Here is a 27,214-nt window from a genome sequence, read left to right on the forward strand (position 1 = left end):
TTTATGAATCCAAAAGAGGAAGATTATGTTTGTAAACTGCATTAAATTCAGTCTAGATGTTTTTGATAAGATTACCTGCCAAGATTAGGGCTTGATTTGACCATGTCAGTAAGGAGTGACTCAGGTTCAACTCCCACCCCCAGGGGATCTGATATAAATGGAAACACAGAGCAAGACAGACTGAGATAGACAGACAGGAGAGAACTGTTGTTTCTGATCTTGCCATATGAGAGAAAGGAGAAGGCTCAAACAGCTAAAGTCCTAGGGAGAGATGGATCATTTGCCTGATAGCTCGGAGGTGACAATGGGAAGAGAAAAGAGACTGATACAGGAAGCCCTGACAGACAAAGCCCTATGTCAGCCTGCATCTAAGACTGGGAAGAATTTGGGCCCACAGGGTCTCCAGAGGAAGAGAAATCCCAAAGGTGAAGGCTAAAACCTGGCAGAGAGCACCTGCCATCTTACTTTAACACATGGGAGCTTACTTCAGTGAGAAAGTACCTCTTATGATACATTGACCTGGACTTTCCATGGCCTTAGGACTGTAAGCTTTTACCCAAAATAAATACCCTTTATAAAAGCCAACAGATTTTTGGTACTTTGTATTGGCATCCTTTTGGCAGACTAATACAGACCTTAAAAGGGGAAGTCAATTCAGCATTCAGAAAACTCTATGCAGAAGCATCTCCTGGGAACCGATCAAGAACCTTCACTGAAGTCCTAATTTGCATCTCACCCTGTGGAACATGTGCATCCCCAGTTACATAAGACAATTTCATAAAATCTCATACTATTTACATATATCTCCTGCCAGTTCTGTTTCCCTAGAGAACCCTGGTTAATACAGTTTGGTACCAACAGTGGTTCTTCAAAAACAAAATCTTAAAACTAGGATTCTCATGTGGTTCTGAGATTTTTACAATTGGTTCTCTAGTCTGAATAGATTCAAGTAGACTATCTCTCTTTTCATTATTCAAGAGGCCACTGGACAGTCCATGGTGTGCGTTCACAGCAGAGATACACAAAATATCACCACTGGATACAACTGCTTCCCTGCTTTTAAGAGGTAAGGATCTGAGTGAGAGTGTTTTTAACACCCTAACAGAGATATGTGGAGAAAAGATACAAAGATGGTGACTAGCTGTTCCTAAATACTCTGGAACAGTTGCAAAAGAAATGGATGAGCTAAAGGCTTCAAATTTGCAGCTTAAGTGCCACATAAATGATATGAAAGCTTCTATGTATACTCTAAATGAAAATCTCATTTCCTGCCACTCCAAACTTGAGATCTCTGAAATAAGACTCAGAGTCTCATTTTTCAATTAGCAAAGTTACAAAACTAAAATCTCAAACTTGCAGGGTGTCTGCTGTTAAAGTGAGGGAATGACTGGAAAGAAGTGGAATCCTGACGATTGGGAGGCAAACACATGAGGTGTGATGACGACTGGGACACACATGGGGTGATGATGACATCGGTGGGAAGAGTGAAACCCTAAATTCTGCTTAGACTTTCCCTGATAAACCTGTAATGATATGTCTTGTGCAGATCACAAAATGTCAAGCTTATAAGCTCAGCCTGAAGCCTGCTGCAAGGGTCTAGACGTCCTCCTGCCCTGAGGTGGATACCAGCCAAACTCCAGCCTGTTCTGGAGAACATCCATACTGCTTTAAGAAGTCTGCCCTCTAACTCCCTACATAAAAAATAAATACTATCTCACTCGTCCAAAATACAAAGGAATATCCTGAGGTCAGGAGCTTGCAAGACATGGCTAGTCAGTCTCTCTACCCACCCCTACCACCTCTCTTCTCTTCAAGACCTGTTACTAGACTAAAATTACAAGGCCCCAAAGGCAAAGCACAAAGTTTACCCATGAGGAAGCACACTATACTCTAAAAGAACTGCATGAACTTTGCAATTTACATAGCCAGAAACAGAGGAATGTGTGTGGAAATAGATATTAAGGGTATGGGATAATGGTAGAAGGAATATAAAGTTGGATCAGACTGAAATTATAGATATGGGCCCAAACAAGCAGAGATTCTGAATTCAGTGCTGCACCTCAAGGATTTAGAAAGGACTCTTAACAGTTTGTTTGGGTGGCTGACTGGCTGAAACATGGACCAAAAAATGGCCTAAAATGTCTGAGGTTGAGATGCCCAATTTACCTTAATATATAGTAGATGAGGGTATCCAAAGGCTTACAGAGACTGGAATGCTAGAACTGATCCACCATTTAATACCTGCCCAACCATCTCAGTAATGTCCAGAGGACACACCTTGAACCAGGACTGTGAGGAATAAATTTGTAAAACTAATTCCACCTTCCCTGAAGAGCTCTGTGGTTGTTCTTCTCTGCTGTTCAGATATTACTGTGGGAACTGCTGTCATGGAACTAGAATACTATAGGGATTATCAGATCCTGGGCTGATAGAAGCCAAGTACTAGCACTTAGTCACCACAGACAAGATGGGAGTGACTACTATAATAAAAGGCAGGTTCAAAACAGATATTAAAAGTGTCTGAGTAGTAATAGTTCTATGACCTTGGCTAACAGATCACTGGACACCTAGAAATTAAAGAAATGGGCAGTCTACTAAATTTATATTTGATGTGTAAAAGAAGTGAACAAAACCTTAACTTGAATTACAGAAAGAGAGAATAACAGTCCCTTAATCAATTCCCAAATTTGAGACAGTTTATGTACCAAAGCTTCCTGAAAGATGGAAAGGCCAGGTCTCCATGGGAAAAGATCCTGTTACACTGCCAAAAATATATACTATTAATTTTCCTCCCAGCTTTCCCTAAAGAGATCCACAGCCTTCGTACAGGGCAACTGTGCACTGAGGAAAAGGAAATGGTCAAATATTTTAGGAATTATTAGACATTGGCCCAAAAGTGACATTAATTTCAAGAGATCCAAAATACCACTGTGGTCCACCGGTCAGAGTAGGTCCAGTGGGTTCAGTGGATCTGCAGACCCATTTGGTGATTATTTTCCCAGTTCCAGAATACATAATTGGAACAGGAATATTCAGTAACTGGTAGAATCCTTACATTGGATCCATGACTTGGGAAGTGAGGGCTATTATGTTAGGAAAGTCAAAAGGAAGCCACTAGAACTTCACCTACTATCTTAATAGTAAATCAAAAGCAATACCAGATTCCTGGAGGGAATGAAGAGATCAGCGCCACCACCAAGGATATGAAGGATGTATGAGTGGTGATTTCCACCACATTCCCATTCAACTCTCCTAAGTGCAGAAAACAGACAGATCTTGGAAGATGACAGTGGGTTATCATAAACTTAATCAAGTAGTGACCTCAATCACAGCTTCAGCAAATCAGCACAACCTGTGGTATTCGGAATGTAGCTACTGACCTGGCAAATTCTTTTATCTCAACTGCCATTAGTAAGGACCACCATGCAACTCATGTACCACACTACTGAAAGAAGCTGTCAATGTGGGAGGAGTGGGGCATGTGAGGAGTGGATATATGGAAACTTCATATATTTTAATGTCACATTTTGTGAGATCTACGTATCTATTTTTTTTTAATTAAAAAAAAAGAACAACACACAAAAATAAAGGTAAAGTAACTAGTCAAAAAAAAAAAAACATTGTAAACACCATAGTAACAGATCAGAAGAAAAATGTGATCACAGGAAAAGCATTTGACAATACAGAGAGCATCCTTTCTTGATAAAGCACTTTACAAGACAGAAATAGGAGGACACTTACTCAATATGATAAAGGGTGTATACCAAGGGTTTATTACAAGTGGTCCATGAGTTTGAACTGAAATTCAAATAAACATTATTCTTGTGGGAACATGTTGGTGCGGGTGTGATACATTTACTAAATAACAGAGTAAATTGTGTGAGACTTATTAGAGTCCGTGGTTTTCACCTGACTGGCAGAGGAGTCCATGGGAAAAAAAGTTTAAGAACCCCTGTTATATATGAAAAACACACAACTTTCCCTCTAAGATCTGGAATAAGACAAGGATGCCCAGTGTCACAGCTCTTATATAACATTGTATTAGCAGGACTTGTTGGAGCACTTAGGCAATAAAATAGATGATAGATTAGAGATACAGACAGATTTTAAAAAGGCATCCAAATTGGCAAGAAGTAAAAATGTCATTATTTGCAGATGACATGATCCTACATGTAGAAAGACCCAAAAGTTCTACAACAAAACTTTTACAGCATAAACAAGTTCAGTAAAATGGCAGGATATAATATAAACATGCAAAATCAGTAGCATTTCTGTACACTAATAATGAGCAATCTGAGGAGGAATATCAATTAAAAAATTATGTTTACAACAGGAAGTAAAAAAAATCAAATATTAGGAATAATGTAACTAAAGATGGTTTGGACAACTAAACACAAAGTTGTCCATACTACCAAAGAGATTCACAGACTTACAGCAATCCCAATAAAAATTACAACAGCATTTTTTTACTTAACTGTAAAAGCCCATTATGAAATTTATCTGGAAGAGCAAGGGACCCCAAATACCCAAAAACTTACTGAAAAAGAAAAAAGAAATTGGAGGAATCCCACTACCCTACTCTAAAGCATACTACAAAGCTACAGTGCTCAAACTGCGTGATATTGGCACAAGGATAGACATGACTGACCAAAGGAACCAAATTTAGAGTTCTGATATAGATTCACACATGTATACAGTCAACTGATATTCGACAAGACCACCAAGAGAAGCAGATGTGGTGCAAACAGTTGGCCACCAACCTACAAACATGGGAGTTTACAGGTTTGGTTCTCAGTGCCTCCTAAAAAAAAAAAAAAGATGAGCACACAACAAATGGACAAAGAGAGCAGACAGGGAGTGCAAACGATGAGATGGGAGGAGAAATAAATAAACAAAAATAAATCTTAAAAAAATAAATAAAAAGCCCACCAAGTCAACTCAAATAGAACACATCAGCCTCTTCAAAAAATGGTGCTGGTAGAACTGGACATCCATATCCAAAAGAATGAGAGAGGAACACCATCTCACACCATAATAATATCATATAAGATGTTATCAATAGGGGAAAACAGAAAAAAATGGGAACTACTCTATTTCTGAGTTCTCTGTTCCTAAAGCTTCTTTGAAAATAAAATGTGGAGGCAGACTTGGCCCAGTGGTTAGGCATCCGCCTACCACGTGGGAGGTCCGCTGTTCAAACCCCGGGCCTCCTTGACCCGTGTGGAGCTGGCCCATGTGCAGTGCTGATGAGCGCAAGGAGTGCCCTGCCAAGCAGGGGTGTCCCCCGCGTAGGGGAGCCCCACGCGCAAGGAGTGCGCCCCGTAAGGACAGCCACCCAGTGCGAAAGAAAGTGCAGCCTGCCCAGGAATGGCACCGCACACATGGAGAAGTGATGCAGCAATTAGAAGAGACACAGATTCCTGTGCCGCTGACAATAATTCAGAAGCGGACAAAGAAGATGCAGCAAATAGACACAGAGAACAGACAACTGGGCAGGCGGGTGGGAAGGGAAGAGAAATAAATAAATGAATCTTCATTATTTTTAAAGTGTGGAAAAAAATTAAAAGACACTTAGGGAACACACAGAAGAATCTGTAAACATACATAAGAGATAACATCTTATGGTGATGAAAGGCACAATGCCAGAAACTGTTTCTTGGCTTTGTTTTTGGATTTACAGAACAGTTACAACTATATCAGACTGGTACAGGGTGTCACTGATAGAAGGATTGTCTGCAAGACTGCAAGCAGGTCACATCTACATGAAAAATGAAAATGCTCATGTGGTAGCAGGGTGTTGGAGACCATACAATAACCCAAACACATATTAAATTCCCATCCTGGGGAGTCCTGCTACATTCTCTAAAAAAGTGGCAAGAATCTCTAGACTACATAGGCAGTGCCTAGAAGAAAGAAGGCAGACCAATATGCCAGGTCTTGATATTAATGTTTGTACTTATGAACTTTAGTCTTTATAAAAACTGAAACTTGATCTAATATATATTGCCTAAGAGTCACCTCCTGATAACCTTCTACTTACTCAAATGTGGTCTCTCTCTAAGCTTTTATCTCAGGATATAAGCGCACTCCCAGGGTTGGAACTTCCCTGGTACCTAGGGATTATTACCATGCACCAACTAATGATGTATTTGGAAAAGACCTTGATCAAAAGGAGGAAGTATTAAATAAAAATGAGTTTTTATGGCTAGAGATGCTAAAGAGTCAGGAGGTCATTACAGAGATTATTCATGTGCACATGTTAGAAGAATCTCACTGACTACAACAGTAAACAAAAGCTCAAGGACGGTGCTCCTGAGGGCTCTAGAGACATTTTGATACTATTTGCAGGGCAGACAACTCCAGAATATTGGCACCCCATTGGTGGGCCTTACCTTGGAATATATGTTAATCTGTCTCCCCAATGTAACAGGGTTAGAATCATTATTTCCCTAGAAATGGTTCTTTCGTCTCTTTTATTTGAACTGATAATTAGCACTATACTCATTAAATGTATTCCCAGAGGTTAAATATTTGGTTTGTTCATATGCCAGTTGAGTCCTGAATGTGATCAAAGTTGCAGCCAATGCTACTCTCCAGTTAATCCTACCCACAGGAAAACTAGCAAAAGGATTATGATGGACAATGCTCATCCCAAAAAAGAGAGTATATACAACGCCAAGCAAGACAGTTCCATCCTTTTTTCCCATCAGCTCTAAGACCCCTCTCAATCAGACGCAGAGTGGGCATTACCATCCGCAAATCCTCAAGACTGATAAGGAGCAAATGCAACTATGGACAAGGTAAATTTATTATTATTCTAGGAATATAAGAACTTGAAACACTGATACAAAGAAAGTCGCAATGAGCAGTTCTAAAGGGAGGGAGAAGGAAGAACAGGTGTAACGGGGCATTTCTGTGACATGGGAATAGTTCTGCATGACATTACAATGACGGACACAGGCCATTGTATGTTTTATCAAAACTGATGACACCTTACACTACAAAGTGTAAATCATAACTACAGACCATGATTAGGAGCAATGCTTCAGTGTTCATTCATTAATTTTAACAAATGTACCACACTCATGTAAAATGCTATTAATAGGGGAAAATGTTAATAGAGGTGGAGTAGTTCGGAGTGCACTGTATTTTGAACATAACTTTTCTGTAATCTAAAAATTCTTTGGTTAAAAAAAAATAGGAACTCATGAGAATCAAAGAAAGATACAATAGGTGAGATCAGAAACACTTAAGACTTATAGAAGATTGGAAATTACAGAAGAAAGAATAAGCATTAGAGATGAGAAGAGTTGAAAGTGAAGAGAGAAGAAGAGTGGAAGGAAATAATGGGAAAAGTGAACAGGAGTTCAGAAAGTTGAATGATACAGAATATTCAACAACATATATGTCATGGGAGTCTCAGAAGGAGTATCTGAGGAAATAATGACTGAAAATTACACAACACATTTTATGAAGTCAATATTATCCTAATACCAAAGCAAGACAAAGAAGATAAAATTACAGACCAATTTCTATAAGGAACATGGATGCAAAAATCCTCAACGAAACACTTGCAAACAGAATTCAACAGCATATTTAAAGATTTATACAACTCAACCAAGTGCAATTTGTGCAAGGGTAGTTCAAAGTAAGAAAATCAATTAACAAAATATACCACATTAAAAAATTGATGGGGAAAAAAATGATTTTAACGATTAATGCATAAAAGGTATTCAACAAAATCCCACATCTTTTCTTGATAAAAACACTTCTAAAGATAGGATTAGGAAAATTCCTCAATATGATAAGGGGCATATATGAAAAATCCAAAGCCAACAATAACAAACAATGGGGAAATGTTGAAAGTTTTCCCTCTAAGATCAGGAACAAGACAAAAATGCCCACTCTGTCACCACCATTGTTCAACATTGTGCTAGAAGTTCTAGGTAGAGCAATTAGACAAGAAAAATAAATAAATAAAAGGTATCCAAATAGGAAAAGAGGAAGTAAAATTCTCACTATTTACAGATGATACAATCCTATATTTAGAAAATTCTGAAATGCCTACAACAAAGCTACATGAGCTAATAAATGAGTTCAGCAAAGTGGCGGGGTAAAAGCTCAATACAGAACAACCTGAGGAGGTAATCAGGGAAGAAATTCCATTTACAAGAACAAAAGATTCAAATACCTGGGAATCAATTTAACAAAACAAAAGAAGTACGGGGGGAAATGGGCTTGGCCCAGTGGTTAGGGCATCTGTCTACCACATGGGAGGTCCGCGGTTCAAACCCCGGGCCTCCTTGACCCGTTTGGAGCTGGCCCATGCGCAGTGCTGATGCACACAAGGAGTGCCATGCAGGGGTGTCCCCCGCGTAGGGGAGCCCCACGCGCAAGGAGTGCGCCCCTTAAGGAGAGCTGCCCAGTGTGAAAGAAAAGTGCAGCCTGCTCAGGAATGGCGCCGCCCACACTTCCTGTGCTGCTGATGACAACAGAAGCAGACAAAGAAAGAAGATGCAGCAAATAGACACAGAGAACAGACCGATGGGGCGCGCGGAATTAAATAAATAAATAAATCTTAAAAAAAAAAAGAAAAGAAGTAGGGGATCTGGGATCTATATGCAGATAATTATAGAACAACTGAGAAAAGAAATCAATGAACCAAAACAAATGGAAAGACATACTGTATTTATGGATTGTAATGCTAAATATCATGAAGATGTCAATCCTACCCAAGCTGATTTATAGGGTCAGTGTAATACCAATCAAAATTCCACAAATGTACTTTACAAAAATAGAAATGAAAATTATCAGGTTTATTTGGAAGGGAAAGTATACCCCAATAGCCAAAACATTCTAAAAAAGAAGAGCAAGAGGAATTTTACTGTCCAATCTTGAAACATATTACAAAGCTAGTGGTTAAAACAGCATGGTATTAGCATGAAGACAGACACATCTATCTAGGAATAGAATTGAGAGTCCAGAAATAAACCCTCACCTCCATGGCCAACTGGTTTTTGATAAATCTATCAAGTCCATGTTAACAGGGCAAAACAAATGGTGCTGGGAGACAGGACATCCATAACGAAAAGAATGAAAGAAGACCCCTATCTTACTCCCTATCCAAGAATCAACACAATGGATCATTTTCTAAATATAAAAGCCAAGACCACAAAACTACTGGAAGAAATAAATCTTAAATATTTGTGTAGGTGGTGGTTTCTTGGACCTTATACCCAAAGAACAAAAAAGAAAAGAAAAAAAATTAGATAAATGGGACCTTCTCAAAATTAAACATTTTTACAGCTCAAAGGACTTTGTTAAAAGGGTGAAAAAAGCAGCTGACTCAAAGGAAGAAAATATATGGAAAACAAATATCCGATAAGGTTTCAACATCTATGATATAAAAAAAAAGCTAAACTCAAAAAATTAAAAAACAAAAGATCCAATTAACGAATGGGCAAAAGAGTTAAGCAGACATTTCTCCAAAGAGGAAATACAAGTAGCCAAAAAACACATGAAAAAAATGTACCATATCAATAGCTATTAGAGAAATGAAAAACAAAACAACAATGAGATATCATCTAAATCTGCAAAATGGCTATTTTTAATAAAACAGATAATAGTAAGTCCTGGAGAGGATGTGGAGAAACAGGACCTTCACTGTTGGTGGAAATGGTACAGACTCTGTAAAAGACAGTTTGGTAGTTCCTCAGGAAGCTAAACATAGAATATCAAGCAATTCCTCTACTAGGAATATATCACAGAGAATTGAAAACTGCAACATGAACATATATCTGCACATCCACGTTCATAGCGGCATTATTCACAACTGCCAGAAGATGGAAACAACCCAAGTGTCAATCAACAAATGAATGGATAAACAAAATGTGATAAATACATTTGATGGAATGCTACGCAGCTGTAAGAAGAAATGAAATTCGGACACATGATAACATGGATAACTCTTGAAGACATTATGCTAAGTGAAGTAAACCACACACAAAAGGATAAATACTGCAAGGTCTCAATATGAACTAAATATGAAGAATTAACACATGGAATTAAAAACTATACTATAGTTTGTTAGGAGATAAGAGGAGGGTTGAGAAGGACTACTGATGCTTAATGTATGTACAAATTTTAATTAAACTGACTGTAAAAGTGAGGAAATGGATAGATTTGATGATAACATTATAGTGAATAGAGGTATTTATAAAATGTGATTGTGGCTGAAAAGGATAGTCCAGGGATGTAAATGTCAACTGAAAAAAAAGCTACAGAATAATGTAGGACTAAATAACACAGTGAACCTACAGATGGGTAAGAACTGTGGTTGACAGTACAGATTCAAGTGTCCTGTGAGCTAGAGCAGATATATGTCACTATTGTAGAGCGGTAGCAACGTGGAGAAGTATGGGGAAAATACAAGGGTGTGGTTTATGGCCTGTGGTTAATAGCAATAGTATAATATTCTGTGTCAATGTGTTGATAATAGAGGGGGTATGGAAAAAGTGTGCCAAATACATGCAACGGACCATGGCTGGTAGTAATAGTTGATGCTATTATCTTTTAATTTGTAACAAATGTTTAATTTGTAACAAATGTTCCACCCCAGTGTGATATGTTGGTGAAGGGGTATTCTATTGGACTTCTACAAGTGTGCATTATTGTCTTTATCATCACAATTTCTGTAATAAAAATATGTTTAAAAAATAATAATAGGGCAGGTTGCAGTGAAAAAAACACCAAATTAAGCAGTGGACTATAGTTAATAGTAATGTTTTGATGATAGTCTTTCAAATTTGTTAACGAATGTTTCACAACAATGCAAGGTGTTGGTGGTGGGGTGATGTAGGGGACCCCTGTATGATGCTATACATGTTTGTCTTTAAAGTTTGCAACTTTTATTACACATTGATCGTCTATGTATGTACATGTATAAGTGATATATTTCCAAAGAAATTTCTTAATGGGCAAAAGACTTGAATTAGATATGTGTCCAAAGAAGAAATGCAAATGACAAAAAAAACAAAAAACAAAAAAAAAAAAACCATGAAAACACATTCAACATCACTAGCTATTAGGGACATGCAAAACAACGTTACAATGAATTATCATTTCATACCTATTAGAAGGTCCACTATAAAAAGATAGAGAACTAAAAGTGTTGGACTGCTCGTGGAGTGATAGGAACACTTATTCTCTGATGGTGAGAATGCAGAATGGCACAGGCACTGTGAAGGACTACTTGGCAGTCCCTAAAGAATTTGAATATAGATCTGGCAATATCACTACTGGGTATATATGCATAAGTACTGAGAGCAGAGACATGAACAGACATCTGCACACTGTCAATCTATAATCCATTTTACCTTCAGCTGTCACCCCTGGAACCTGAAAGTGTGTAGCACTGGCATCAGCAGTGACAAAAGCAAGGCAAAAGGAACACCCAAGGCAGGGACTTCAATGCAGTATTTAAACTCTAACTACTTTTTAGAAGCCATCACTGATGAAGCCAAAGCCAAGTCTTAAAATAAATTCCGTATCAACTGCTCAGATAGTATCCAGTTTTGCAAAGACAGCCCTAACTGTAATTTCATTTTAAAACCCACAACTCAACAAGGCTTGTGCTGCAAGGTTCTCTCTGGCCTGATTGGTCCTTTTGTCAGTCTAAACTGGCAAACTGATATTTTATTTCATAAAATACTGCAGAGCCCCAACACCTCCACTCTCCCCATACCACTGCAGCCTGAATGGCACACTATTTAAAATTTGTTATTGGCCCCAACCCCAAAGGCAGATATGGGCAGCTGCAGAGTAACAAGGAACAAAGGTGTATAATTTCCGTCTGTGGTGACCTAGCCTCCCTCTTGTTCACAGTCACTCTTAAATCTGAGGAGGAACTATTCTTTTTTTTTTTTTTTAAAGATTTATTTATTTATTTTAATTTCCCCCCCTCCCCTGGTTGTCTGTTCTTGGTGTCTATTTGCTGCGTCTTGTTTCTTTGTCCGCTTCTGTTGTCGTCAGCGGCACGGGAAGTGTAGGCGGCGCCATTCCTGGGCAGGCTGCTCTTTCTTTTCACGCTGGGCGGCTTTCCTCACGGGCGCACTCCTTGCGCATGGGGCTCCCGCACGCGGGGGACACCCTTGCGTGGCACGGCACTCCTTGCGCGCATCAGCACTGCGCATGGCCAGCTCCACACGGGTCAAGGAGGCCCGGGGTTTGAACCGCGGACCTCCCATATGGTAGACGGACGCCCTAACCACTGGGCCAAGTCCGTTTCCCGGAACTATTCTTTATATGTAAAAATAAAAACAACTAACACACTTTATCTCATCCATGGTTGATGCATTCCAAAACAAACTCCTACTTACGTGTTAATTTTATCCAGTCTCAACCACTGAAGTGAACACTCCTCCCTCATGTCAATAGCATAGAAATTTTTACACTTCTTCCCTAATCAGGAAGAAAATATAGAAGAATGATCCTCACCCTTCGCAACCCCATCCCCTTATAATTAAGGGTGTACAACTATTTGAGGTAGGGGGAGTGGATTGAGACAGGATTGAGGCAGGATAGAATAGGGACCTGAGAGGGGGGAGCAGAAAATTCCAAGAGCCAATTCTCAGAACACAAACATTCTTATCAGAATGCCACTTTCAACACTTTCACACAGCAGAAAGAAGGGAAAACAGGAAGCTCCCCTACCATGCATCTACTTTCATAAACATTTCACACAGTAAACACACAACAGGCCTCGTGGAGAGCAAAAAGAAGCCAATCATCACAAACCAATACCCCCTAGAAACCAAACCCAATGACTTTCCCTTTTTGTCTTATATATACCAATCAGTGCAGACCCTATCCCCCTGTGATACCAATAAAACCAGAAAACCCTAGGAAAAGGGCACACATCTTTTCCTTGAGCAATCCATAATAATAAGGTCCTTAAATGTGTACTTTCCCCTTACTAAGTACTTTTCTAAGTTTCCTATAACTGTAGTACATCTCTGAATTCTTTCTTACAACATGACCAAAAACCTAGAAATAAACTACCACAACACTGTTAGGCAGCAGTTTATTAGACTTCACATCAAAAATGCGAGCAAAAAAAAAAAAGAAAATTACATACATGGAAATTAATAAAAATTAAAATCTCTGTGCATTAAGCAGCATTATCAAGATAGTAAAAAGGTAACCTACAGAGTGGGAGAAAATATTTGGAAGGCAAATATCTGATAATGATTTATTATCAGACTACATAAAGAATTCCTACAACTCAACAACACAAACAGTATAAAAATGGGCCCAGTATAAAAATTGGCAAAATATTTAAATAGACATTTTGCCAAAGATTATATGTATGTAAATGACTAATAAGCATATGAAAAGATGCTCCAAGTTATTAGCCATCAGGAAAAGGCATGAGGGGGCCTGTGAGGGGGCTTGAGAGAAGTGAGCACAGCCACCTAAGGTCTTTCCAACCTGAGACAGTAATTGGGAAGAGGAATGTTTCTTTTTTGGCTCTTCCTTTTTGGAATGTGGAGTAAGGTACTCTAATACTCAGATTAATGGGGGTTAAACACAGCTTTAGGACCATGTAGGATCTCTCCTCCTCCCCCACATCATTTAGGCACACCAAAGGCAATCCTAGTGGGATCCTCATGGCCAGCCAAGATGGCTACCCACACATGGAAGGCCAGGTTTGTGTTAGACATGTGAGTGACTGTCCTGCCACTTCCAGATCTAACCCAGATAAGGAGGAGCCACTATGATCTTCAATACCAGGTTGACCAGACTGGCAAGGAATATTACTGCAAACCCTTCTCGAAGCTAACTGAGAATTATTAATGAGAGTTCAGGAAGACTTATCTCATTAAAGCACATCACAGAGTTATGAAATCAAGCCCTGTGTTTGAAGATGCAGTGGTCAGTAAATTCCTCAACATGATGATGAAAGGAGGAAACAAGACCCTGACCACATCCATTATGACACAGACTCTGGAAGCTAAGAAAAGGAAGTAGTTTGAGAAGTATGCTACTGCTTCTGCAGAGGAACAGGCAACCACTGAATGAAATCCTTACACCATCTTCCACCAGGCACTGAAAAACTGTGAACCTGTGACTGGGCTAGTAATCACCCTTAAGGGTGGTCACTTCTGTCAGTTCCCTGTGCCCCTACCATACAGGTGTTGTTGTTTACTGGCCATGAAGTGAATGATTACTGGGTGCCAGGAGAATAAGCACCTTTGGATGATGATACAAGAAAAGGTGTCACACGAGCTGCTATAGGCTTTCCACAACCAGGGGCTAAGATTAAGAGGAAGTATATCATGCACAAGATGGCAGAGGCCAACCATGACCCTAAGTCCACTACTGCAGGTGGAAGCAGGAGCAGGGGAGAGGCTCTAGAAGGAGCCCTGTCTCCTCTGCTGCAAGAAACAATGTGAGCATTGCCACACTGAAAAATACCTGTGGGTTAAGGATATAGGCCCTTCTTAAGGTAGACTTCATAAGAAGGACAGAGTTTAGAGAGCGGGGTATATGGGAATTCCCCATATTTTTTATGTACCATTTATGTAATCTCAGTATCTTTTTAAAAAAATTAAAAATACATTTTAAAAATAAGGACGGAGAAGCATCTGTGTTACTTTTACTCCTTTCTCTGTTTTAGCTGTTCCATCTCCTCGCAAAAAAAATATAAAACCAAGATATGTACAACACAGAATGAACACTACTGTAAATTTTAAGTATGATATAATTATAACATTATTTCATTAACGTAATAAAGTAAACTTAGAAAAGAGAAATGTTAAAGAAAGCTGTGTAACAACAGCATCTGTTCTGACTCCATGTTTTCTATGAATGTGAATTGCTCGAATTTAAACAAAAAACTGGTCCTAGCTTTTATAGTCCCACTCTTTTACTATTTTTGTTGCTAGCACTCATTTAAAAATGAACACACTTTTGTTAACATTTAAAATGTACATATTTGTGTTTTGTTTTAGAAACAGGAGGTGTCAACAGCATGAAAAGGGGTACAATAGAGGGAGCAGAATATAGTCATGAAAGCAAAGGCTTAGACTGAGACATCAAGTCACTTGTTATTTCCTAGTACATCACAGCAGCCTAAATTGTTTTTTAATAGAGATTCAAGGAGTAACTGAAAAAGGAAATGCAGTGTATTACAAGAAGCATGAAAAAGAGGTCTAGAGAAAGAAAATGAGAAAGAAGATAAGCCAAGATAAGACTTAAGAAAACTAGATAACTTTACATACTTAATCTAATCTTGGTAGAGGAAAAAATTTATTGGAAAACATTATGGCACTAAATTAAGATTGCCAATACAGGAGACAAAGTGATGGCACAAATTCAAACAGATTTAAACAGATTAAGAAGAGATGTGATGAGGGGGCATTTTTGGGACTTTGGAGTTGTCCTAAATGATATTGCAGGGTCAGATGCTGGACATTATATATCCTGCCATAACCCACTGACTGTACTGGTGGAGTGTGTGAACTACAGAGTAAACTATTATCCACCTGGTGCAAGAGTGCTCCAATATATGTTCGCTGAGTATGATGAGTGTGCCACAATGATGGGGGAGGTTGTTGGTGTGAGAGGAGTGGGGTGGGGGGATAGGGGTATAAGAGAACCTCTTATGTTTTTGACAATGTAACTTTTTTGTGATGTATGTATCTTCAAAAAAAAAATTTACAAAAATGATAGGGGTGGGGGAGTGGGATGTGCGTTATATATGGGAACCTCTTATGTTTATTTAAATGTAAAGTTCTATGTGATCTATTAACTTTAATTTTAAAAGTTTTATTAAAAATAAAATTAAAAACCTAAAAAAAAAAATAGATAATGGATGACAGAAGTGAAAAACAGCAGCCTTTGCAGATAAAGGAAGACTTCTTCAGAGGTAGACACAAAAGAAAACGAAGAAAGGAGATTAGTTTTTTAAATTAACTTATGTTTTATAGTAAATCGTGCACTAATTACAGGCAGTACTCAACACTTCTCTTCTCATCCTTAGTAGCTAACCCAGATTCTCAGTTATAGGTTAGTTATTAGGAAGTAGTAAGTGAATAAAAATGACAAAAGGATGAAATAAATCTTTCAGATGCATTAACCTTTAAATCAAAACAGGTTACTTTGCCTTGGTTTTTGGTTTTCTTTTTCCCCCTTAGAGAAGAGAATGAAAAGTCTAGTTAAATTAGGCTATAATATCTTACGATGTTTATATTAACTTTTTATTCATCACTACATAAATAGCTTAACCATTTAGCTTTTTTTTTAATAAAAATTTTTTATTGTCTTTTCCACTTAGCTTTTTTGTATCTTCTTACCTTCACATATCTAAAGTTGCCGAAAACACATCACCACTGACAAATAACAATATATATGAAAACCTTCTGGTCAGCATTTAACACAAGAGATGAATATTCTCATGATCCATAAACATAAAAAGATTATGATTCAGGAAGAGATAAGGAAATACATGGGAAAGCAGAAAAGTAAAAAGACAATCCTTTTATTCCTACTTCTGCATCTCTTTGAGGTCGTCTCAGAAGAACACATTTGCTGAAAACTTTTTGTATATTACTTTACATAGTAAAAATAAATTTTTCATCAAGGTCATTAGTATCTTACAGTTGGTTTATTACAAAAACTCCAAAGCTTTCTTACTTTTTGTTCTTTCTGTGTGTTCTGCCGCTTCTCAAAGCTTTGAAAACTTCTATTTTTTATCTATCCTATCAATTCCGTAATTCAAAGAGTTTTAAATATGAGCCTATCTGAAAACCTGGATTATAGTAAGTATTTTGCTGCACTGGGTTTTTAATTCTATGTTAAGAACAGATTAGAGGGAAACGGACTTTGGCCCAGTGGTTAGGGCGTCCGTCTACCATATGGGAGGTCCGCGGTTCAAACCCCGGGCCTCCTTGACCCGTGTGGAGCTGGCCATGCGCAGTGCTGATGCGCGCAAAGGAGTGCCGTGCCACGTAAGGGTGTCCCCCGCATGGGGAGCCCCACGCGCAAGGAGTGCACCCGTAAGGAGAGCCGCCCAGCGCGAAAGAAAAGTGCAGTCTGCCCAGGAATGGCGCCGCCCACACTTCCTGTGCCGCTGATGACAACAGAAGCGGACAAAGAAACAAGACGCAGCAAATAGACACCAAGAACAGACAACCAGGGGAGGGGGGGGGGGATTAAATAAATAAATAAATAAATCTTTAAAAAAAAAAAAAAAAAAAAAAAGAACAGATTAGAGACTAAATTAGTAAGTTCTAAATTTTGATCCATGACCTTTGTTAATATTTACATAAATTTTTAAAGAAGGGGACCTAAACAACACCCCTTTGATAGGCTCTATTTGGGAATATATGATGATCTATTTCCCCAATACAACAGAGATGCAAAATTCCTACCCATGACTCTTCTATCCCTTATATTTGAACCTATGATTTTCAATATATCCATTAAATGTTAAGATTGCTCATATGCCAGCCAGTTGATCCCTGAATCCCAGAAAAGTGTGGCCAAATCTATTTTCCAGTTCTACAAGTTTGCTCCGGACAAGCAACAAAATGATGACAATGGGCAAAGTCCCATCCCCCAAAAAACAAGGATTGGCTACCATTAAATTTAAGTCCCCCCTTAGCCTAAAGCAATCAGAATGGTCATCACAAATGAGACTGAATAACAAGGAAACACAGGGAGGAGTGTAAGCATGTATCACAGCAGATTTATTGTTATTGTGGTTTTTAGCTAGTGTTTATGGAAGAACCTGTAAAACTGGTATAAAGTTTTACCCAGGAGGGCTGGGGATGAATAGGTGGAACACAGGGCATATTTAGGGCATATTTAGTGAAAGTATACCATATGATTCTGCAAGGACGGACACATGACATACATAAGTCAAAGTCTATAAGCCTGTACAGCATAAAGTGTAAACTATAATGTAAACTATCTGCTTTGGTTAGCAACAATGCTTCAGTACTGGTTTATCAATTGTAACTAACACAAGATGTTAACAGTAGAGGAAATTGTGGGTGGGGTGTTACATGGGAATTGCTGACACTTTTGGTGTATTTTTCTGTAATTCTAAAACTTCTCTAAAAATAACGTTTATTAAAGAAAAAATAATCTAAAAACATTTAAATATAACTTATATGAAGATATTATGTGCCAGACACTTGGATGCAAGGAAGATAAATAGAAAATCACTTGATACATATGAAAAATATCAATTTTCAGACATATGTAATAGCTAATCTATGGTCACTACTTTATATGGATATTCTGTCTTTTAATGTCAAAATAAGTCTGCCTTATAGAATAGAAATACATATACTTTTCTAATTCCCCATTAGTCTCTAGCTGAAATAAGGAATTTATAAACATAGAGAGATTTTTAAATTTTCAAACTACACCAAAAATTGATTATTTTCTGAAAGGCAAATTCAAAGACCTAAAAAGACACAGGTCATGTTCTTAAATTAGAATGTCCTAGGGTAGTATATTGCCAAGACAGCCAGAAGGAAATCACCAAGACTGATTTAGGTCTTGGAAAAGAACTTACCCTGGGCTATCTGCAACCTAGGAAACAAAACAAAGCCAATGTTTTTGGGTCAAAAGTGACACGACAGTAAAACAAATGAATCATTTGAATAAAGGAGAAGAGCGATTTATCACTGGCTGGTATCTCTGGGAATTTATTATTGGAAAACCATGAAATATAAATTATAAATGCAGGCCTCTAAATACTTTTTTTTTCCTCCATTACAAATGAACAAGCTTATTTTTACCTTATTCTCTACATAACAGTGTGGATATCCAAGTCTTACCAAGAACTTTGATGCCTGGGGCAAGTACTTATATCTTCTGTCCTTACTAGATTATTACCCAAGGACTAACTGACCACATGGTCACCTACTTAACCAAGAAATAAAAAGCACAAACTTCCCTGGATTCTTTTTTTTTTTTTTTAAGATTTTATTTATTTATTTATTTCTCTCCCCTGCCTCTCCCCCCCAGTTGTCTGCTCTCTGTGTCCATTCGTTGTGTGTTCTTCTGTGACCGCTTCTATCCTTATCAGCAGCATGGTAATCTGTGTTTCTTTTTGGTGAGTCATCTTGCTGTGTCAGCTCTCCATGTTTGTGGCAACACTCCTGGGCAGCCTGCACTTCCTTTCACTCTGGGCAGCTCTCCTTACAGGGCACTCATTGTGCGCTTCAGCACCGCGCATGGGCCAGCTCCACACGGGTCAAGGAGGCCCGGGGTTTGAACCGCGGACCTCCCATGTGGTAGGTGGACACCCTAACCACTGGGCCAAGTCCACCAACTCCTGGATTCTTTATGACCTTGAGTCAAATTTTAGCATCTTCCCTTCTTTTAAATAGCAAATTTAATGAAATTCTCAGGCTCAAATTTTAAGAAATTAAAAATAAACATTATTAAATATACATTGTCTAAATGACAAAGACAGACAATTCCTATACAAACCTAATTTTCAATTCTAGGTCTCTTTTACTTTTCTGGTTGCAAAAACAATGCAATACAATGGGCTGCCTTACCAAAAGGAATTTATTGGCTCAAGGTTTCAGAGGTAGGAAAGCTTGCCCCATCCAGGGATTGGTATCTTCCGGCTAACCTGCAATATTTGGGGTTCTTGGGTTTTCAACTGCATGGATATGTACATGGCAGCATCTTCTCCTTTTCTGCTATTTCCAATGATTTTCAACTTCTTGCTTCTTTCATGGCTTTTCATGTCCAACTTCCTTTGCTTCCTAAGGACTTCAGCTATATCTAATTAAGGGTTATCCTCATTCAGTTTGGACACACCTTAAATAATAACATCTTCAAAGGTCCCATATTTAAAAATATGTTCATTTTTAAAGGGACAGATTAAACATATTTTGTGGGATATACAAATTAAATCCCCAACAGTGTTGTCTGGGGCCCTAAAAGATGTGTTTTCATATGCAAAATACATTCATTCCACGGTAGGCATTCCAAAAAACTTAAAGTGATTTTAGAACAATACTAAGTAAAAGTTCTCAATAAAATGCTTTTGGGGTATAGTCCGTCCTGGGGCAAACTCCTTTCTGACTGCAGTCCAATGAAACCCAGAAAACTATTTATTTGCTTCCAATAAACAGGAGTGGGAAAAACACTGGATAAACATTCCCATTACAGATGGGAGAAATTGGAAGGAAATCATCCCAAACAACTTTAAAACCCATTAGGGCAACTTCCATTAGATTTTTGGTCATCTGTAGCAAGATATTTTCTTCTTTGGGATTTATGGAGTAGCAGTCCCACCCCTTCCAAGCTCTTGCACAGTGGCCATGATCTCCCTTCACATTGTAGTAAAGGCCCCATTCTTTCCAAACATTGGGATGACAGCCAGTCTCTCAGGAAACTCCAGAACACAGACTTTACCCTCTTCAAGCCCGGGGATGGTAGCCAGACTCTCCTCAAACACTGGAGCAGTGGCCCAGTCATCTTTTAGTATGGGGTAGTGGCCCTCTCCTGAACCATGAGGGACAAGATATACCCTCTTATAGCACAGAGGGGAACCTGCTTTTTCTACAAACATGGGTAGATCTGCTCTCTTGGCTTGAGATCTTTTGTTTCCAAAATTTTGCTTCCGTGGTTCTACCCCTGAAGTCATTCTTCCTTCTTCAATTAATCCCACAACTTGCTCTTTCAGTCCAGGCTCATACAAACTCTGCAAAAATCTTTTCAGTTTTATGCATTTCAGACAGGTTCAAACCATCAGAATATAGCAATTTCCACAAATTCTTCCTAGATAACCACTCCTGATTTGCACTGAAATTGCTGTATGGATTCATCCATGCCTTCCTTACTTAGCTAAGGTTGTTTATTTAAACCTCACATGGAGCCCTGTCCTCTGAGACGCACCAAAACTCAGGCAGATCACTGACAAAGCTAGTCCTTGGCCCTAGTCTGATAGTATGCTACTTGGACAGGATGAGAACTTTCAAAATCATCAACAGCTGATTCCTTTGGGCTTAAGAATTTAATTCTCTATGCATGCCCCTCTCCTCTCACCTTTTATGGTAAGCCAGGCTGCACTTTCTTTACTTATATTAGAAATTGTCTCCAAGTTAATTGGTTTCAAGGTCTCCTTTCCATTCAATATCAGAACATAATTCCTCCAAATTCTCTATGACTTTACAACAAGAATCGCTTTTCCTCCGTTTTCCAATAATACATCCATAGTTTGTAATGTAAGGCAATCATAAAGTACTTTCATGTCCGTATTTCTATTGACAAGCTCATCAAAGCAATCTAGGCTTCTTCTAATGAGCACCTCATAATTCTTCCAGCCTCTATCCATATATAATTCCAAAGCCAATCTTACATTCCAATTTCTCATATGAAAAACAGTTTGTTTCCCAGTTGTTAAAGAAATACCATACAATGGGCTATCTTAACGACAGGGATTTGTTGGCGATACCTCCAAGGGCAGGAATCTTCTAGCTGTCAGTCATTCTTTGGGATTCACTGGTTTTCTCCTTTCTCTTCTGAAGTCTGTTCACTTCCAGCTTCTTGTTTCTTTCATGGCTTCCATTTCCCTGTCCAAATTCCTTTGCTTATAAGAACTTCAGCCATATCAGTCAAGACCCACCCTAATTCACTGGGCAAACCTTAACTAATACAATGATCATGTTTTGTATGGTGGACATAATTCAACACTCAAAAAGGTCTTCGTTTGCTGTCATTTACATAGGAAACCACAGGAAAAAATCTTAAAAGCATTATTTTAAAAACTGTATTTTATCTAATAGTTTCCTTTAAAATGCTCTAGCATTAAAGTTATATCTTACAGAATATATTAAGCATTATTAATGAAAGTCATACCATTGAAGTAAAAAAAAAGCTCATTTTATCAAATTCAAAAGAGTTTATTACTTATAAAATCCTCATCTTACTATTTCCTCATTTTATAGATTACAAAACAGAAATTCAGTGAGGCTAAATAACACATTAAAGGGAAACATTTCTAAATAGGAGTGCAGTGACTAGAAGATAAAAACCCAAAAAAAATGCTATAGTGTCTCAAACTAAAACTATGATTCTTTAAGAAAGTGTTGGCTTGACTTAGTAACAAGAAAATCAGGAAAAAACTTGTTACCGAAGTACTAATGTGACAAACCAGTAACTTCACTGTAGCCCTGAGACAATCAGCCAATTGTTCTTTACAGTAAATATATTTGCTGGAAATAATCCTATCAATTCATTCACCACCAAGACTTTTACTTTCATCACAAAGTTAAAATACTCTAAAAAGACACTTTTTCTTTGGTATGGAGTTTTAGTCTATATGAAGCAGCAAGTTGGGGTGATTTTAACTACCTAAATAAGTAATAGTCTTGGTCAACAGCTTAGTATATAAATGGAACATTAAAAGAAGCCATATCTGAGAAAAAAAAATATTCAAGTGAATTAAAAATATATTTTATTCAAAGCTCAGACCCAGAGGTTACCCGTATTATTTCACTCTAGAATAATACGGGCTACAAATGTTCAAGTTTTGGATTTTTTTTACTACAATGGAAAATTTAAGAAAGACTGAACTAAACAGAAAGATGATGAGCTGGTGTTACTCCTTCTAAATTGTCCACATCTGATTTTATACATACATAATACACACACAAAAGATACCAAATTGGCTTTTTCTAAGCTTTTAAAAACATGGCTTTTTTACAAGGCCAAACACAGTATCGCTTCACATCTAGGTTGATAAGAGTAGGGAGTTGAATGAAATTTTTACAATTCCCTCTCTACATTGTTTAGTCTTATCTATTTATTATGTTTGGGGACTAAACGAAGAAAATAAAAATGGTTAAGAAATACCCACAGTTAAAAGTAAAAACAATTATAATTTATACAATGCAAACAAAAATCAAGTAAAAATTTTTAAATGAGAAAATCTTTACCTTTTGGATAATCTTCCAATAAGAGGTTGAAGTGACCTAATTGACAAAAGAAATCAGATTCCACTTTTCCTTCAGCTTTTAAGATTAAAGATTCGTAGTAGCGAACAGCCTAGAAATGAAAAATATAAGAATTAAGAGAAAGGCAAAACCTTATATTACATTTCCTTTCTGAGAGAATTCATATTGCCCTACATGTGACTACTCAAAATCAAAGCAATTATATCACTTCTACCACAGACTTAAGGATTCATTTAACAATACTAAACAACAACTTCCTCTATGTCTTAATGGATCCAATAGTCATGATGTATGTGTTTTTGCATTTAAAACATAAAATGGAGTAATATCTGCCAAAAAATAAATTGTAACAGAAGAGCTTTTTGATAACTATACACTGATAATCTAAATTCCTACTTTGGTCTTTATTCATATAACAAAACTACTCTCAAATACAAATGTTATATATCTGCCCTACAAACATAAAGACCTTTATTGAATCAGACAAAAATTCATAGAATCACTCAAGCTATGCTGTCCAGGATCAAAGATACCAACCACACATGGCTTGGCTTTTTTTGTTTGTTTGTTTGGTTTTTAGACTTAGCTTTTTAACATTGGAAATGTGTAGAAGACAATAGATTTCAAAGGCTTCTTAACAAAATAAACAAACAAACAAACAAACAAACAAAAAAACAGTTTAAAATAATCACCTTATATTAACCAAGCTAAATAACATTTTGAATGTCAGGTTAAATAAAGCATGCTAATAAAATTAACTTCACCTGCTTCCTCTTCCTATTTTAAATATAACTACAAGAAAATTTTAAACTACATGTGGCTAATAATAGATTTCAACAGGATAGAGTTAATAGAGTAATAATATTAACTGCCATTAATATCGAAAACATCACCAGATTTTAAAATACCATTAAGTGTCTTTCCATTGTTCCCTCACCTCCGTTTCTCATATATTTCACATATACTATCATCACTAACACAATCCCCTCCCATACAATACAGATACAATCTACTACTTATTCACAGGATAAAAATATCTTTTAAATGAATTATTTTTTCAACTCCAGGTTACAGAAAGAGTTTTTACTTATTAAAAACTAAAAGGTACCATATTCTAGAGACTGACAACAAATGGAGATGCCACTAAACTCAGGAGAGATTTGAGAAATCTGAAAAACCTCAGCTCTAATCACATTAAAAAAGGTAAAATAATAAAGTTAGAGAATGTCTAGATATATTACAGTGTTTAGTATACTAAAGGAACTTAGTCTTTTTTTGTTGTAATGTTGAATAAGAACTAAATTGTAACTTTTCCAGACTGCTTCAACAAGCCAGACACAAAAGGACAAATACTGTATGAATGTGTTACTATGAACCAAATATTTTAAGATATTGTATGATCCAAAAAAAAGTATATGTATCCAGTACATTTAAATGAGAAATGTACATTTTTATTCAACTATGTTTTCTTTTTAGTTTTTAATTGTTTATATTTTCAATTATTAAATGTACAAAATATAGTTAAAAAAAATAAAAGACTGCTTCAATCTTCCCAATAATTTTGTCATATGATGTAAGTGTTACCCTGTAGTGGGACCACTAAGAAAAAAATCCCTATGATTTCTTAATCTCTGGATGCACTTTCAAAAACACTCACAGATACGGTGCCTTCAAAAAAAGAGGTCAAATAACCCAACAATGGTAGAAAGTAGGATGACTTCTCGTTACCATCATCATCTTTTCACTAAATCAGGAAATTTTGTGAGGATGAGAAAATGTGTGATAAGAGAAACCACTTACAAGACCTTTTAAAAATCTTCCGTAAAATACAGACTCTTTTGATGAATTGTACATTTTACATGAAGAGCCAGAAAATTATACATCCAAAACACATATATGAATATACAACAAGTTTAAAGAATCCCCACACAAAAGTATTCTGGAATAAGTCAACTCTCTTTATATAAACATTAAAAAGAAGACTGTTTTTAGTTCCTAGTCTACCCTTAGCTATTCAACTGCACATAAGAACCAAATCACAATGGCTGGAAAAAAACATTCTGCTTTTCTATAATTAAAATAATCTAAATATATTCTTACATTTCTAAAATTTGGACATATGAAATTTCCAGAGCATCTCATATATTTAAGGTATATGTGCTCTACCATGCAAATTAAAGAAAATTACAAATTGAAGAAAGTAAAAATATACAATTTATTTCTTTTTATTCAAACTTGACTTCAAATTCAAAAAATAACAAAGGAAAGACAGCTAAACAAGTTATTTAAATTTTACTCCAAAAAAATACTTAATGTATTACAGTGTTGTATAAAATTAGAGCATCAATATTTTATGACCATTGGGCTACAGCCTTACATCGATGAGCATGAACTTGAGTTTTTAAAGCTAATGTAGACATGACAAACAAATGCCTAATAGTCACTGTCTTCACTTTTAATTTAAAGCATATTGTATAGAAATTTCTAATACCTAATCTTCTCCAAATTCCTATAGCTTCCTAAATATTAAATATATGAGCAAATGAGTTTCCAGAGTGCTTCCATATATAAGACACTCCCTAAATTTTCTTGTGATTTAAGCATAGATATGAACTTTCTACACATTCAACCAACACTTTCATGTCATTACCACCATTGTATTAACCAATCTCTCATTTTTCCTTCACTAAAAAAAATTGTTTGCAATGAAAAATCAGCAATATTGAAAAAAAGAACTAGAATTCAAACACATCTACTTATAAGCTCAAGATGTGATTGCCAAATTCTTAACCTTTTCCCCTCTAAAACCACTATTAAACATAAAGTATGTGCAGTATCAAAGATCATGTGAACAGACTCAAATGTAAAACAGGATGGAAATAAACAGAAGAGAAAATAAAGAACATTTCCCATGTACTTTACATGTCAGCATTTTCATAGTGTAACTTTTAATTCATTTAAAGTATTATTTTGAACTAATCCATTCCTGTGATGTGAGACTCTTTTGACTGGAATTTCAGCCCAGGCTAAAGAGATGAGCCATATGCCTGAGGGAACAGAGTGAACAGCCAAGACAGAGGGGAGGCTCCTAAGACATAAGCCCTATGCCTAGATGCCCACAACTGAGCTCCAGAAGCTGGGCTCTAAGAAACCATGAGCCTGAAAGGTCTATGCCTAGGCAGAGGCAATGATCAACAGCCATTTGGCAGCTTATTTCGGTGAGAAAGCATCTCTGATGGTGCCTTGTTTGAATATTTCACGGCCTCAGAACTAAAAGCTTTTACCCCAAATAAATCTCCTTTTTAAAAGCATCAGCAACTCTTTGGCAAACTGAGACAGAAATGTGAACTTTATTTAAAGGAAAATAAATACTGAAGATAGCTCCCCATTGTTCCTAAACACTTTTTTTTTGGACAATGCTACTTTCAGTCTCAAGGTTAATGAAGACTGGGGACAAAAGATATGTAATTACTGTAGAATAAATTCAAGCAAACATTCTATAAAGCAAAAAAATGTTCTGAGTGAAGAAGAGTTGGTTTTACATGTTCCTCTTATTGTATTTTAAATATGCTGATATCACTGTAACATTTTCAAATCCTGTACCTCTCAAAGGGGAGGCAAATGGAATTGGAAAGGAGAAGAAGGGATTTGCTCTATGATATAATCGGACATTAGGTAGTATCTGGAAATATTTTGATTATCAAAACTGGGGACTCTGATACTCATACCTAGCAGAAAGAGGCCAAGGAAGCTAACAAAAAGTGTACAAGTCAATCCCCAACTACAAAGAAATATCTGTTTAAAAATGTCAATTATACCAAAGCGAAGAAAAGCTGAGTTTTAGACACGTCAATGATAATAAACCACAATGACATAAATCAAATTTTAAAAAATAGCTAGAATTTTCTTTCACTTTTCTGGGCTAAATAAATTTTTCATAATTAACCTATTCTGGGTCTTTTGTAAATGAAAGTATAATTGAAAAATACTTTATGATTTATCATGGGAAATAACAAGCTATTTATAGTCCATCTAAATTGCTTCTATGTCCATCATGAGAACAGCCAGACACTTAAATGATCAATGAAAAATTATCAGAAGGGGACTCATTTATATATGTAGGTAATATTTTAAAGCTTAAATTCAAATGAATATTCAAAACTCATATTCAAAGTCAAGAAGGGAAAATTTGTTGTCATAAATGAACTGAAAACATGAAAAAA

The 27,214-nt window shown here is 36.8% G+C and overlaps 1 protein-coding gene and 1 pseudogene across 6 annotated transcripts in view; one reads left to right on the forward strand and one right to left on the reverse strand.

The window, feature by feature from the left end:
* LOC131277238 (lysine-specific demethylase 6A-like) overlaps positions 1-27,214 on the reverse strand; it is a 228,147-nt gene that overhangs the window by 166,978 nt on the left and 33,955 nt on the right. For all 6 annotated transcript variants that reach the window (XM_058291775.1, XM_058291776.1, XM_058291773.1 and 3 more), the window contains exon 3: positions 22,974-23,082. In XM_058291775.1, the coding sequence (XP_058147758.1) occupies positions 22,974-23,082 (109 nt within the window). The remainder of the gene's footprint in view (positions 1-22,973; positions 23,083-27,214) is intronic.
* Positions 272-14,453, forward strand: LOC139438038 (small ribosomal subunit protein uS7m pseudogene; annotated as a pseudogene).

The sequence above is a fragment of the Dasypus novemcinctus genome, chromosome X, assembly GCF_030445035.2.
Source record: "Dasypus novemcinctus isolate mDasNov1 chromosome X, mDasNov1.1.hap2, whole genome shotgun sequence".
NCBI classification, from domain to species: Eukaryota; Metazoa; Chordata; class Mammalia; order Cingulata; family Dasypodidae; genus Dasypus; species Dasypus novemcinctus.